This window comes from Elephantulus edwardii, unplaced genomic scaffold, assembly GCF_000299155.1.
Source record: "Elephantulus edwardii isolate Elephantulus edwardi_28Jun2011 unplaced genomic scaffold, EleEdw1.0 scaffold00050, whole genome shotgun sequence".
Classification (NCBI taxonomy): Eukaryota; Metazoa; Chordata; class Mammalia; order Macroscelidea; family Macroscelididae; genus Elephantulus; species Elephantulus edwardii.
The window spans coordinates 10,638,821-10,655,160 of record NW_006399800.1 but is presented as its reverse complement, the minus strand read 5'-3'; the positions used below and the strand labels follow the sequence as shown (position 1 = coordinate 10,655,160).

Here is a 16,340-nt window from a genome sequence, read left to right as displayed (position 1 = left end):
TAGACAGCTCTTCATATTGATGAAATGTGCCCTGTGAATTATTTCTTTATATCTGTCTCAGAAGAATGTAATTCTTCTCACAGAAAAGATTGGATTGTCCAAGAAAATCTCTGAAATGAACTTTATAATAAAAAAAATGTTTTACCATTTAAGTTCAATGACATAAATTGATCATTCACAGTGATGTTAATCTGGCAGAAATTTTTCTTTAAAAAAAGAGGTGTTCTAAGTAATAATATCATCCAAATGATAAATTTAATACCAGTGTTTTCATTAAGTGATTTAATAGTGGGCTAAAGTATAGCAGAGATAATGTGGCTGGCACAGGATAGGGCAGGTTCAAATCTGTCATTCTTAAGGTTGCTATGAGTTGTAGTTAACTTGACAGCATCTAACAACAATAGTAAATCTCAAATGTGCTTCTGAGTTGCCAAGATAGAAATCTCAGGATTCTTCTAATGGTATCTATTTTGGTTCCTAATTAACTCATCTTAACTATTTACAACTATAAGTGTCTGAATGTAATATAAACATTTGTATGAAATGTTATTTTTCCCATTCTGTGTTCTTTTCAAGGTGGATTTGTTATTTGATAAGCAAAGGGATTAATTTACTATTGGGATTCAATGGTAACTTCTAGGAAAGAGGTTGTTTCTCATCAGGCTTTTAAATACAGGTTTCATGTCTCTGACCCAGCATAATGTGCATTGCATATAATAAACACTGACGGAATGGCTTAGTCGCAGAGTACTTAAGAGTTTGGCAGAGAGTTATGTGAGGATGGGAGGAATTTATTTGTATGTTTAAAATGTGTTAGGAGAGAAGTCTGCTTGCCTAAATGTCTTCAGTGTTTTTCTTTGCAATTTTTTAGTTACTTCCTGCTCCAACCTTTGAAAACCAAATCAAAATTGCTGCAGGAAAAATGAGAACAATTTCTGCCTTCAAGCCAAACTTAATTTCTTTGTAGGCACTTGCTGTGATATTGCCTCCTCTTCTTGTTGATAGCTACCCTATGAAAAACAAGTTTGAACGCTGTGCTACCCTTTGTCATCCTCCGTCTCTGACAATTCGAGCCCATTTCTGCCATCACTATATCAGTGCTTTTTTTGTTGAAGGTCTTCTTTTCCTTCGCTGACCTACCACCTAAAAGGGGAATATGGTTAGGTATTATTGTCATGACAGGAGACCAGAACAAAGGCTGCACAGTGGAGGGAAACTGGGGGGAGGGATTGTATAACAATGAAAGAATTTTTCTTTTACTTTTCAAAGAGAAGAGCAAACTGAGGGAGGAGGGGTGGGCAGGGAGAAAAGTACAATGAATGAATGAATGGAAACCCTAAGTCTCTGTAGACTTTCATTAAAATTAATTTTTAAAAAATAGCATGTTAAAAAAATAGCTTGTTGTTCATTTCCAAGAAATAGCCCCTCCTAACAGCATTTCCAAAGTATGTGAGATGAAACTTCATCATCTTTGCCTCCAAGGAATACTTCAGCTTCCCTTTCAGCAAGTCATGGCTGTTTGGTTTTCTGTTAGTCCATGGGCTATTCAGTACTCTTCTCCAACACCACAATTCAAAGGCATTAACTCTTCTTCTCTCACCCCCCTAAAGGAAATTGCCATATAGAGGCTTTAATGTTGTGAAACTTGAAATTCAGCTGTCTCTAGCAAAGGGAAACATGCCTGGTAGATAAAAGGTGATCCAACAGAGTATGGAAATTATTGAGCAGTATCACATGCAAGCAAATCTTGCTCAATATTATTAAAAAATTACTACAATTGTACATCGACAGAGAATTACCATTTCAAACTGAGTTTTGAAGAGTTTGTGTCACAAGGGGTATCACTGCTAATAGCAGTTGAATCTCGACTGAAAGCAGAGAATACCAAAAGAATGTCTATTTGTGCTGTATTGCCTATGTAAATAGCATTTCACTGTGTCAGTTATAACAAATTGTGGTTTATGTCTAGAAGACTAGGAATCCCAAAGCACTTAACTGTGCTACTATGAAACCATAACACAGACCAAGAGGCTGTTGTTCTAGAAAACCAAGGAAACACTGTATGGTTCAAAATTAAGAAAGGTGTAGGTCAGTGCTATATCCTTTCTCCATACCTTTCCAGTTTTTATAAGGAACAGATCATTTGAGTAGCTGGGCTTTTTGAAGAAGGAATGTGGCATCAGAATCAGAGAAAGACTCATCAACGACCTGCATGATACTTGCTCACTGAAACTGAGGAGACTTGAAGTGCTCGCTCCAGAAGATCAAAGACTGCAGACTTCAATGTGGATTGCATCTCAACATCAAGAAAATAAAAATCCTCACCACTGATAGATGCAGAAAAGATTAAAGTTGTTAACTATTTTATTTTGCTTGGATCCACAATAAACACCCTTGGCTCCAGCAGTCAGGAAATCAAAAGATGAGTTGCATTAGTAAAATCTGCTTTCAAGGACCTCTCCAGAGTTTTAGAGATAACGATGTCAGTCTGAAGACTAAGGTGCACCTGATCAAAACCAGGGTTCTCTTAGTTACTTAATATGCCTCTGAGAGCTGGATAATGACAAAAGATGACAGAAAAATAATTGAGACCTTTGAGTTATGGGTTATGGTGCTGGTAAAGAGTATTGAGCACACACCATGGACTGCCAAAGGACAAACAGGTCTGTCCTGGAGAGGGTGAAACCAGATTGCTCCTTGGAGCCAAGGACTTTGAAACTTGATTTAAACATGCTTTGGTCCTGTTGTCAGGAAGAGTGGAGGATCAGTGCCAGAAAGAAAGACGCTGGATGAAATGGATGGACACAGTGACTGTGGCAATGGGGTCAGGTGTGCCAGAGATAGTGAGAATTGATCAGGATAGGGCAAGGTTCAGAGCCATTGTTTGTGTGAATTGTAGTCGACTCAGTAGCACATAACAACAATAATAACAGCAACAGCAGATAGTCCACCATCCATTTATCACCTTTGTTATATTCTGGTGGTTTTCATGTTCATGGGATACGGGAAACTGTGCCACTCTATTTCAAATGTTAGCAAGATCACTCATTGTGAATACATTTTAGTGATGTTTCCAGACTATAACAAAATGAACAGAATGTGTGGAAATCAAATTGTCACTGAAAACTGTGTGAATTATGGAATATTGTCTATTAAAGTGTTAGAAGACAGACCCCTTGAGTGGTAAGGCACTGTGTAGTACAGCGCCTGCAACAGTGGACTAAAGTATTAACAAGAATGGTGACGAGGGTGTACAGCTGGGCAGTGCTGTTATATTGCACAGAGGATCTCCTTTAGTTGGAGGTGACACAGCAAAAAAGCGATAGTGCTAGAGCAGATAAAGGATGGGACGATTTCAGCTAAGTAAGAAGATACCTGGACCAGGAGGCTGTTGTGCCAAGAGAATGGGGAAACACTATATGGTTTAAAATTAAGAAGGGAGTGTGTCAGGGTTGTATTCTCTCTCCATACCTATTCAGTCTGTATGTTGTTGTTGTTATGTGCCATCGAGTCGCTTGCAATTCATAGTGACTCTATGTACAAGAGCTCTAAATGCTGTTCTATCCTGTGCCAACCTAGCCATCTCAAATGCACTTATTCCCACCGCTCCAGTCACAGAATCGATCCATCTCACCAAAGGTCTTCCTCTCCTTTGCTTCCCCTCCACTCTGCCAAACATGATGTCCCTTTCCAAGGACCAGTTCCTCCTTGCAACATGCCCAAAATATGTCAGACGAAGCTTCAGAATCCTTGACTCCAGGGAACACTCTGGCTGCACCCTCTCCAGGACAAACCTGAATAAATTATTTGAGAAGCTGGGCTCTATGAAGAAGAGTGTGGCATCAGGATTGGAGGGAGACTCATCAAAAACCTGTGTTATGCATATGACACAACCTTACTTGCTGAAAGCGAGGAAGACTTGAAGCACATGTTGCAAAAGATGAAGGAATACAGCCTTCAATATGGATTGCGTCTCAGTATCAAGTAAACAAAGATTCTTACCACTGGACCAGTAGACAACATCATGGTGGAGGGAGAAGAAATTGAAACTGTCAACAACTTCATCTTACTTGGACCCCCAATTAATGATCTTGATACCAACAGTCAGAACATCAGATGAATTGCGTTGAGAAAGGCTACAGTGAGGGACCTCTCTGAATTATTGAGTAGTAATGAAGTCAATTTGAGGTCTCATTCAGCCTGTGATCCTTCTGATCACTTGCCATGTATCTGAGAACTGGACAATGAATAAGGATGACAGAAGAAGAATTATGCCTTTGAGCTGTGGTGTTGGAGAAGAGCACTAAGCATCCCATGGATGGCCAAGAGAACAAACATATGTATTGGCGAGGGTATAACTGGAGTGCTCTTTGGAGGCAAGAATGATGACGCTTTGCCTCACATAGTTTGGGCATGTTGCTAGGAGGTGCTATTCCTTGGAGAGGGACGTGATGCTGGGAAGGATGGAGGGATGGTGAAGGAGAGAAAGGCCTTCAAACTGGTGGATTGACATGGTGACTGCTGCAACGGGCTCTTGGGTATGAGGATGGCACAGGATAGAACAGGGTTCAGGTAATTCCTATAGGGTTGCTATGAGTCGCACTTGACTCAATCACACCTAACAATAACAGCAGAAGTAAGTTTTCTATTATAACACAGACCTGATATTAGGCGTGACTCGCTGTATGATATGGCTCACCAAGCATTTGACTAAAACAGAAAATATTATCTTGGCATAGGTGTGATTTATTTGGTACAGGTGAGCAAGAGAGTTAATTTCCTATTCAATTTTTCAGTTGAAAATTGTTTAACAAAGCAGAATGTACACAGAGTTCTGATACATTTGCGAGCTATTGGCACTAGTCACATGGGGTACATTTATATTACTTACATTTTCACCCTTAATATATACTTTAATACATAAAAAGTCTTCTTGTTGGAAAATCTTCTTGTTGTTGGCTTGTCGAGTATGACTCATAGTGACACTATGAAGAGTGGATCTGATCCCTGTCCTATCTTGTGCTATCATCACATTTCCCAATACACAAGAGCCAACTATAGCAGTCACCATGTCAATCCACCTCGTTGAAGGTCTTCCTCTGCTTCACCAACCCTCTATCCTTCTTAGCATCATGTTCCTCTTTAAGAAGGGCCACTGTTGTAAAACGGGACTGACATCGGGCTTGAGGAAAGACAGAAAAGAAGGGGATGAATGATGTATACTGCATTGAAACAGATGAGGGAGAGAACTGTTTAAAAAGGATATATGATTGGGTATTATTGTCATGACAGGAGTCCAGAATGAAGGCTGTAGAGTACAGTGAACTTGGGGGAGGGATTGAATAACAATGAGTTTTTCTTTTACATTTCAATGAGAAGAGTGAATGGGGGGAGGGGGTGGGCAGGGAGAAAAGTGCAACAGTAAATGAATGGAAACCCTAAGTCTCTGTAAACTTTCATTAAAATAAATAAACAAGAGAAACAGCAGCTCTCAGAGTCAAGTGATCAGAAAGACTATGACTTGAATCAGATGTATCTTAGTCCTTAAACTGACATCCTTTCTCCTCAGTGATTTGGTTGTTGTTGTTGTTATGTGCCATCGAGTCATTTGTGACTCATAGTGACCCTTTGTACAACAGCCCTAAACCCTGCTCTATCCTGTGCCACTCTCATTGCCACTGACACACCCATCCCGATTACCCCAGTCACTGAATCAAACCACCTCATAGAGGGTCTTCCCCTCCTGCGCTGTCCCTCTACTCTACCCAGCATGATGTCCCTCTCTAAAGACCTGTCTCTCCTTACAACATGTCCAAAATATGTCAGACGAAGCCCCAGAATCCTTGCCTCCAAGGAGCAGCCTGGTTTAACCCTCTCTAGGATGCATCTGTTTGTTTTCTTGGCAGTCCAAGGTACATTCAATACTCTTCTCCAGCACCACAGCTCAAAGGCGTCAATTCTCCTTCTATCCTCCCTAGTCATTGTCCAACTCTCTGATGCATAACAGGTGATTGCAAAAACCATGGCCTGTAGCAGGCGGACCTTAGTCTCCAGAGAGACACCGTTGCTCTTGAGTACTTTAGAGAGGTCCCTGACCGCAGACTTTCCCATCGCAATACATTTTTTTTATTTCCTGGCTACTGGTGCCAAGAGTGTTGACCGTGGAGCCAAGCAAACTGAAGCTGTGAACACTCTCAATCTCTTCACCATCCATCCTGATGCTACCGATTGGTCTGATGGTGATCCCTAATTGTAGATTTTCCCAGTGTCTCTTTAATTCCTGACTACTGGTACCAATGGTGTTAATTGTGAACCCAAGCAAGATGATACATTTGACAGTTTCAATCTCCTCTCCATCTACCATGATAGTGTCTATCTGTCTAGTCGTAAGATTCTGTGTTTTCTTAACATTGAGATGCAATTTATACTAAAGGCTGCATTCCTAAAACTTACTACTAAGGAGAAAGTATTTGTTTGTATTAAAACCCACACTCTTCCATAGAAGTCCTATCACATATTAACAATGGACTCTCAGAGCAACCACTAAAGTTATAGTGAGAATTATAAAACCATATCTGTATATATACATTATATAACACTGTTTCTTAGGGGGAAAGCCTTTGCTTGGCTTTATGTGTTTATGTTTTGTTTTCATAATTTTTCTGGAATGCCAGCAGTAAATATTGACCACAGCAAATGTTTGGCAACAGTGTCAAGGCCCATTCATTCTGGAGAGAGGGCCTCCAGGTTGTCATGTTTGCAGTTACATACATGTGGGCTCAAGTAGCAGAGAGCACTGTTTGTTAGCTTCCGTTGAGAATGAACATAAATACACAGAAGTTTCAGCATAGGTTGCCTGTATCTCCAAAGACAGAAGACTTACTGATATTGTAGAACACCTGTACTTTTAGATAGGAAGAAAGAGCTTAAGCATGAGATGAGGGAAACCCACATAGTAGGTGAGGAGGATGGGAATGGCAGAAAATGTTCTAGACCAGGGTATGGGTTCTGTGGGATCAAATCTGGGCCTTTGGGACTATGGTTGTGTCTGCACAAATCTAGTTTTGAAAGGTAGGATTGAATAAGTATCAACCAGCTGCATCCCAGGTGCTTATAGCAGGCTTTGTAGTTTTGAAGAAAAGAAGCGAGGTAAGAATGAGTGATTTCTGAGAGCAGAGAATGTCCTTGCAGGAAAGAAGGCCTGTGGAAATCCAAGCCTGGTCCTGACTGCCTTTGAGATCCAGGGCTTCTCTCTGCCCACAGGTACACAAAACTCTTCCTATAGCAACTCCTTAGGGTAGCAACTCACGTGGTCTCTGTGGTGTGTGCAGGGTGGATACATAAAGGATGAAAGGCCATTATTTCTAGTAATTGTAGTAAAAAAATATTGTAGCAGATCTAATTATGTATAAACTCTCATCTCAAAGCCTTGACAACTGAAAGAATAATCAGAATAAATCCTCTCTTTCTCACTCTTTCAATATAAACAGCTTGGGCGCAACTGCGAAGTCAGTTTTTGTCAAGCACAGTGTGGTTAGGGACTGTGTGATCAAAGGTTCCATTTCTTCTTTCAGGGAGAGTGATTGATGTCGGACATACAAGTAGACATATTTTGTACAACAGTCCTGTGCTAGAGGGCTTCAGGATGCTAGGGAAGGGCAAGGCACTAGGGAGAAAAGTAGAAAAGGCCCCCACCTACATGTCTTCCAATAATGATTCGAAAGTACTCCATTGAGAGAGAGGAGTGACTAGAGAGAGTCTAAGCTGAGGGAACAGGCTGATAACACGGTGTAGCCCAAGACTGGGGAAGTGCATGTTATCCCATAAATCTCACGCCATAGTTGGACCTCAAGGAGTGATGAAACATGGTGTGGTGGAGTGAACAAAGATAAAGATGCATATCTTCTGACACCAAGGAGACAATCTATTGTCATATTTTAAAGTTGCTGTTTCAGACTTACTTTCAAAATTAAGGCATGTTCTTGTGTCTTTATATTATTTAGAATGGAATCTTTATGATAATGAACTTTGAAAGCTTCTCCTGAGCATTGAAAATAGAGCCATTTCTAGATATGCTTGGCGAGTTTGTTTAATTAGATCAAACTGCCCTTAGTTACCTGAACCATAGATTAATTAAAAAGGTCTGGTTATGTTTTGTTATTTTTCAGGTACCATGATCAACAGGATGTTACTAGCAACTTCCTTGGAGCCATGTGGTTGATATCCATAACTTTTCTCTCCATTGGTTATGGTGACATGGTACCTAACACATATTGTGGGAAAGGTGTTTGTTTGCTTACTGGAATTATGGTAAGTGACTTCTTGCTTCTCATTTACTCACTCTCAAGAAAGCATTGAATGTACTCGGCCCTTGTTCATTGCATGCTAATTGTGCTATCCATAGCATGAAATTAGTAAAACACCAAAAAATTATTATCTTAATTCTTTTCTCTGCATAGTTCCATTTAAGGCATTTTGCTGTTAGATTGCTCATTGAAAAACAACCTGGCATCTTTGTGCCCTAGCCACTGAGTAACAGATTTTACCTTAGAACATTGTTTATAGACCCAAGAAGCCATTTGTTTGAATATTGAGTTTTACTACCTTCTGGCTGAGTGAAGTTGAGCAAACTTGTCATCTATGAATTTAGTTTCTTCATCTGTAAATTGTGAAGTCTAGTAGCATATATTAAGATATAGCAAGTTGTATTGATAATCACTGGTGATTTGAAAGGAAGCCTGATGATCTCTATAAAGTAAGCATTCAGCTGTTAAAAGGTTGGAGGTTGGAACCTACCAATTACTCTACAGGAGACATATCAACCAGTCAGCTTCTTTTACAAGATTTTCAAATCTTCATTTGCAAGATTGACAGCGTTGGAATCACTATGGATTTCCTGCTCTGCCCTTCAGTGTCTTTATTAGTCAGGCTTACTCTATGACAGGAAGTATGGTATAGTAGAGTATGGCAATTGCAATGCAGAAGTTAGGGGAAGGCAAAGAAAACAGTAGTTAGAGAATATGGCCTTGGTTACAAAAGCAACTAATGACTTAAGAAATTTGGAAGATAGTTACTTAACCAACTGACTAGAAGAAATCCATATTTGTTCCCATTCTCAAAAAAGGTGATCCAACAGAATGTGGAGCTTGTTAAAAAGCATCATTAATATCACATACAAGGAAAATCTTGCTGAAGATTATTGAAAAATGACTAGAACAGTACATTGACAGATAACAGCCAGAAATTCAAGCTGGATTTAGAAAAGGCCATAGAATGAGAGATAATATTTCTAGTGTTAAAGGGATTTGGGCTGAAAGCAAAGAATAGCAGAAAGATGTTTATCTGTGTTTTAGTGACTCCGAATAATACTTGACTTGATGGTACCTAACAACAACAGTGACTGTGCAATCGCCTTTAACTGTGTGAATCATAACACATTATGGCTGACATTGAGAATAATGGGAATTCCTGACCACTTAATCATGCTAATATGAAAACAATACATAGACCAAGGAGAAGTTTTTAAAACAGAACAAGGAAGCACTGTATGGTTTAAAATCAGGAGAGGTATGCATCAAGGTAATATCCTTTCTCCATACCTATTCAGTCTGTATGTTGAACAAATCATTTAGGAAGCTGGATTATATGAAGAAGAATGTGACCTCAAGATTGGAGGAAGACTCATTAATAACCTGTGTTGTGGAAATGGCCCAGCCTTGCTTACTGAAAGTGTACAAAATTTGAAATGCTTGCTGCAGAAAATCAAAGAAAACAGCCTTAAGTATGGACTACATCTCATCTCAGGGAAACAGAAATACTCACCACTGGTCCAAAAAGCAACACAGATGGAGAAAAGATTGAAACTATCAATGATTTTATTTTACTTGGCTCTACAATCAACACCCATGATAGTAACAATCAAGAAATCAAAATACGTGTTGCATTGGGCAAATCTGTTGTCAAGGGTCTCCCCAAAGTACTAAACAGCAACATTGTCAGTTTAAAGTCTAAGATGCACCTGATCCAAGCCATGGTCTTTTCATTTGCATCCTATACATCTGAAAGGTAGACAGTGACTAAGAATGCCTTTGGATTATGGTATTAGAGAAGAGTGCTGGACATTCCATAGACTGCTAAAAGATCAAGAAAATCTGTCTGGGATAAATTGCAACCCGAGTGCTCCTTACAAGCAAGAATGGTGAAAGTTCACCTCACATGAATTTAAGTTCATATCACAAACTTCCAGCATGTTGTCAGGAGCGGCCGGTGTTTGGGAAAAGACATCAGGCTGGAAAAGATGAAGAAGGGTCAGAGAAAGAAAAGAAGACTCCTGAAATGGATTGACACAGTGACTGTACTAATGGACTCAAATATATCAGAGATGATGAGGATGGCACAGGATAAGACAAGATTCAGATCTGTTATTCATAGGGTTGATATGAGTCGTAGTTGACTTGATGGCACCTATCAACAACAATTATTTATTAGAAATGCTTTTTTCAATGGCAAACAGAGTGACTATATCCCTGAACTTTGCCAGATGGTATGTAGAATATAACTGTAGATAGAGGTAGAGAAACTCAGTATCAGTCAGAAGAAGATGAGGGCGAACTATGTAACAACTATGTAGTTTAGAAACTATCTCAAGAATAAATTTTTTTTTTTTCAAGAATAAATTTGACACTTTGAACACTAATGACGAAAGACTTGATGAACTGTGGGATATAAGCCAGGACATTATGTATAAAGAAAGTTAAAGTCAGTAAGAAAACAGAAAAGACAAAATCCGTTTCAGAAGAGACTCTGAAACTTGCTCTAGAATATAGAGAAGCTAGATGGAAAGGAAAACATCATGACGTATGAGAGATGGACAGATTTCAAAGGGTGGTTGAAGAAGATTATATTAAAATGAAATATACTAATAATGAATAGTTAGAGGACAAGGAAAGAAAACCACATTCAGCATTTCTCAAAGTGAAAGAACAGAATAGAAATAAAAAGCACAACACTGCAGCATTCTGTGGATGTTGTTGTTGTTGAATGCCTTCAAGTCGAGTATAAGTCATAGCAACCCTATGAATATAAGGCCTGAAGCCCCTCTACAACTATTGACATTTATCAAAGTTCATAAAGTTTCCAGAGGCGTGTTGTTTAGGCAATGGATGCCACTCCTGCTTCCAAACCTCTCATAGTATGTTATAGCTAAATCATAAATGTATGAAATATTGTTGTTATGTGCCGTTGAGTCGCTTGCAACTCATAGCGACCCTATGTACAACAGCCCTAAACCCTGCTCTATCCTGTGCCAATCACACTGCTTCTGACACACCCATCCCGATTACCCCAGTCACTGAATCAAACCACTTCATAGAGGGTCTTTCCCTCATGCGCTTTCCCTCCACCCTCCCAAGCATGATGTCCCTCTCCAAGGACCTCTCCCTCCTTACAGAATATCCACAGTATGTCAGACGAAGCCCCAGAATCCTTGCCTCCAAGGAGCAGCCTGCTTTAACCCTCTCCAGGCTGAATCTGTTTGTTTTCTTGGCAGTCCATGGTACATTCAATACTCTTGTCCAGCACCACAGCTCAAAGGTATCAATTCTCCTTCTATCCTCCCTAGTCATTGTCCAACTCTCTGATGCATAACAAGTGATTGCAAAGACCATAGCCTGATTCAGACGCACCTTAGTCTCCAGAGTGACACCATTGCTCTTCAGTACCCTGGAGTGGTCCCTAACAGCAGACTTTACATTGCAATCCACTTTTTAATTTTCTGGCTACTGGTGCCAAGAGTGTTGACTGTGGAGCCATGCAGACTAAAGCTGTTAACAATCTTAATCTCTTCACCATCCATCCTGATGCTGCCAATTGGTCCAGTGGTGAGAATCTTTGTCTTCTTGACCTTGAGCCTCAATCCATATTGAAGGCTGCAGTCCTTGACTCTCAGCAGCAAGCGCTTCAGGTCCTCCTCAGTTTCAGCAAGCAGGATTGTGTCATCTGCATAATGCAGATTGTTTATGGATCTTCCACCAATCGTGACGCCACACTTCTCCTCATAGAGCCCAGCCTCCTGGATAATCTGTTCTGCATGCTGGTTGAAAAGGTATGGAGAGAGGACACATCTCCTGGTGTACACCCTTCCCAACTTTGAACTTAGAAGTAGATGGGACTTATGGGGTAGTGCTATTTGTATAGATTGTGTTGCAAAATTATAAATTAATATGATATGCTATGGATGATAAGAGAGCAGAAAACAGGGCATAGCGCACAGTGTTGTGAATGTGTCTCTGAAAAGATCAAAGGGAGTGAAAATAGCACAGCCCTTCACCACCACAGAGCAGAAAGCAGATAAAGAGCCCATAGCCCAGCTCCATGGTACCTGCAGAGCCACACTAACAACAAGAGGTTCATTTATTCATTGTTAACTCACAGACTTTACTCACAGTGCCACATATCTAAATGTCTATATCTAAGAACTGGTACCAAGAAGGGAGTTTATTAGAAAAATAAGTTGGGTAGTGGGAGAATCAGACTACCACTCAATGCAAAACCAAATTTTAGCCCAGCTGTCCTAAGTCACAATTCATCAATTAGTCCAGGCTCCGGTTTCAGTTCAGCAGCACAAATTCAAGACGCCTCTGATTTCCTCAATCATCCAGCAAGATTTGCCTCAGAGCAATTATAAGTCAGTTTCTACTTAATTACCCAACAAACACAGGAAAACGTTTAACTGGCCTTTATCTTGGCTGCTCTAGTTACACCTTGTCACAGTTTCTCCATAGCAGTGTCACAGTCTCTCCACAACCATCACCAGGGTCTCAACAAGTCTTGCTCAGTTATCCATCAAGTCTTACCTCCTAGTGTGGCAAGCACCCTCACTCACCCGTACTTTTTTTTCTCTTTTTCCTTTTTTCTCTTCTCCTTCCTTCCTTCTTTGCTTGTTTCCTTCCTTCCTTCCTTCCTTCTGTTCTTCCTTTCTTCTTTCCTTCCTTCCTTTTTTCTTTTTTTCTTTCTTTCACCATTCTCTTATCTTTCTCTTATTTCTCCCTTCTCCTAGTCCCACAGCTATTGATGATTTGCAAGACTGTGTGCCTGCACTTAGATAACTGGAGACTAGAAGGAGCTAAAGTAATGATTAAAAAAGCCAACTTTAGGTTAACATCACAGTGGGTAAACTACTGAATGACTTTTTGTCACATGCCATAGAATAAGCTCCTTCTCCTAAGTACTAAGTACACCAGATCCAATCCTTGCCTAATTCTGTGCTGTCTTCACAGTACCAGTGTGTTTAAACCCTTCATTACAATCCCTGTGTTAGTTCATCTTCTTGTTGTTAGTCTTCCTCTCTATTGCTCACCCTAACCTTTTCCCAGGATGATGTCTACATCTAAGAACTGGTACCTCAAGGAACCCAGGGAACATTGAGACTGAGACTCTAGGATTTCCGGAGGAATGCAGCCCCCTTCCCAGAAGTTCTCTGCTTCCTGCAGAAGCCCTTTTGGCTAAGTGGAAGAGGCCCCTCCCACCTACCTACAGGAAGAGACTCAGGTACATTTCTAGCAGAGACCACTAGTAGTGACTCTGAGAATTGGGAAGGAAAGGTACCGGACAGGATTACTGGGAAGCTCCCAGCATCCCTCAGAGGCTTTGTCTATTCATCGGGGAGATAACAACCCCCATCCATTTCACATAATGTCAGGGAAACAGCAGACAAGGTCAGATATTATAAAAAAACAAAACAAGCTTTCCTCTACAAAAGCAAACCAGGTCAAGGACCCAGTGGATACCTCAGAAACAGGAAGTAGAAGAAATATGCATGCAGAGGTGGAGTTCTAAAAATTGGTACTGAGAAAGTTACAAATGATAGAAGAAAGAGTTGAAGCCAAAAGTAAAGAACAATAATAAAGGGGGGGGGGAATATCACAAGACTGAGATAATATAATGAACACAGTATAATAGAAACAATAGAAAAGCATGGACATATAAGCCAAAATATCAAAACTGAGGTGGCAGACATTTGCAACATGATTGGAGGCAAGCAAAGAAGGATAGAAGAAGTGGAGCAGAGAGTAAGTGAGTTAGAAGAGAAGAACCTTAATGAGAACATACAAGAAGATGAAACAACAGAAGAGAAGACAGAAGGAGAATGAAGAAAACATTAAAATCATGTGGGGTGACCTCAAACAAAACAACATATTCCCGATTAGGATTCCAGAACAGGAGAGTAAACAAACTGACAAACAAAAGTGGATAAAATTGTGAAGAGATACTAGAAGAAACCCTTCCAGGTATCATGGAAAAAACATGACAAAATACACGTTCTAGAAGCCTAGCAAACACCAAATAGACAAGGCATCAAAGAGAAACGTCAAAGAACGGTGCCTTCTGACAACTTGTCCAGTGGATAAGAGTTGAGGTTTCACCATCTCTGCTTCCAGGGAACACCGTGGCTGCACCTCTTCTAAGACAGATTTATTTGATCTTTTGGCAAGCCAAGGTATATTCATTGTTCCTCCCCAACACCACAATTCAGTGACATTGACTTTGTCTTTGGCTTTCCTTATTTCCTTATTTGTTGTCCTTTTTTTAAAAAAAAAAATGTATATGAAGAAGTTGAAAATTCCATGGCTTCGGTTAGATGCACCTTAGTATTTAAACTGACACCCTTGCTCTTTATTACTTTAAAGCAATCCTTGTGAAAATAATTTAAGAAGCTAGAGTATATGAAGGTGTGACATCTACAATGGAGGAAGATTCCTCAAAATCTGTATTATGCATGTGACACAACCTTATTTGCTGCAAAATCAAGAAGAATAGAAATATTTGCTAAAGAAGAACAATTACTATAGAATTCAGTATGGATATATCTTAACATCAATAAAACAAAAAATTTTCACAAGTGGACCAATAAAGAAGATCATGAAAAATGGAAAAAATATGAGAATTTTCAATGATTTCATTTTATTTGCTGTGCAATCAACACCCATGGAAGTAACACTCAAGAAATCATAAGATTAAGCTGAAAGAAAAGACTACAAGAAGAGTGTTTGCTTGTATTTTGTTGACTACAAAGAGATATTTGACTTTGTAATTTATAGCAATTATAGATGCCATTACAATGAAGAGGAAGTCCACAATATTTAGTTATGCTCATGTAGAAAGTGTGCAAGGAGCAGTCATTTGAAAAAGAGAAGCTGTGTGGTTTATAATCAAGAAAAGTGTATATCAAGATTTTAGCTTTTCCTTGACTTAATCTATATGCAGAGCAAAAAATCGAAGAAGCTGAGCTATATGAAGAAGAGTGCAGCATCAGGATTGGAGGAAAGCTCACTGACAGCCTATGATAGGCACGTGATACAACTTTGGTACTGAAAAGGAAGAAGACTTGAACTTCTAATGAAGATCAAAGAGTACAGCTTTGGTTTACACCTCAACATTTGAAAAGAGGAAGTGGAAGTAATAAGCAACATTGTAACAAACAAAAAAGCTTGAAGTTGTCAAGATTTAATTTTGTTTAGATACACAAACAACATATTTCATTGGATATATCTGATGCAAAAGATATATTAAAGAACAAAGATACACCACTCTGAGATGAAAGTGCACCTGACCCAAGTTGTGATACTTTCAATAGTCTCCTGCCATGTAAAAATTGGGTAATGTATAGAGAACTGATAATACTGAATATGGTGTTAGCAAAAAATACCTATATTTTGTAACTGCTTGGAAAAACAAAAATATCTGCCTCGAGAGAAGTGTAGGCAGAATGCTCCTTAGAAGTAAGGATAGTGAAAAATGTCATCCCTCATACTTTAGGCATGTTATCAGGTGGGACTATTTCCTAGAGAAATGGCATTATGCTTTGTAAAGTCATTGTTGTTAAGTTTCATTGAGTCAAATATGAGTCATAGTGACCCTGTGAACAACAGATCTGAACCCTGTTCTATCCTGTGCAATCCTTACCACCTCTGATGTCCCTGAGACCATAGATGCAGTCATTGTGTCAATCCATCTTGTTGAAGGTCATCTTCTCTTTTGCTGACTCTTCATCTTTCTTAGTGTGAGGTTCCTCTCCAAGGAATAGCCAGCATCTCCTAACAGCATCCTCACTGTATGGAGGCAAGGCTTCACCATCCTTGCCTTTAAGGAGTACTCTGGCTGCACTTTCTCTAAGACATATCTCTTTGTTCTTTTGCGTGTCTATGGGCTATTCAGTACTCTTCTTCAAAACCACAACTCAAAGGCATCAGTTCTTCTGTTGTCCTCATTCACTGTCCAGCTACAAGATCCATAGCAGGTGATTGAAAAGACCATGGCTTGAAACAAGTGCACCTTTTTTT

The 16,340-nt window shown here is 39.6% G+C and overlaps 1 protein-coding gene across 2 annotated transcripts in view; it reads left to right on the top strand.

The window, feature by feature from the left end:
• The window catches only part of LOC102871340 (small conductance calcium-activated potassium channel protein 2-like), a 258,815-nt gene that overhangs the window by 192,901 nt on the left and 49,574 nt on the right, over positions 1-16,340 (top strand). For both annotated transcript variants that reach the window (XM_006886678.1, XM_006886679.1), the window contains one exon: positions 8,169-8,310. In XM_006886678.1, the coding sequence (XP_006886740.1) occupies positions 8,169-8,310 (142 nt within the window). The remainder of the gene's footprint in view (positions 1-8,168; positions 8,311-16,340) is intronic.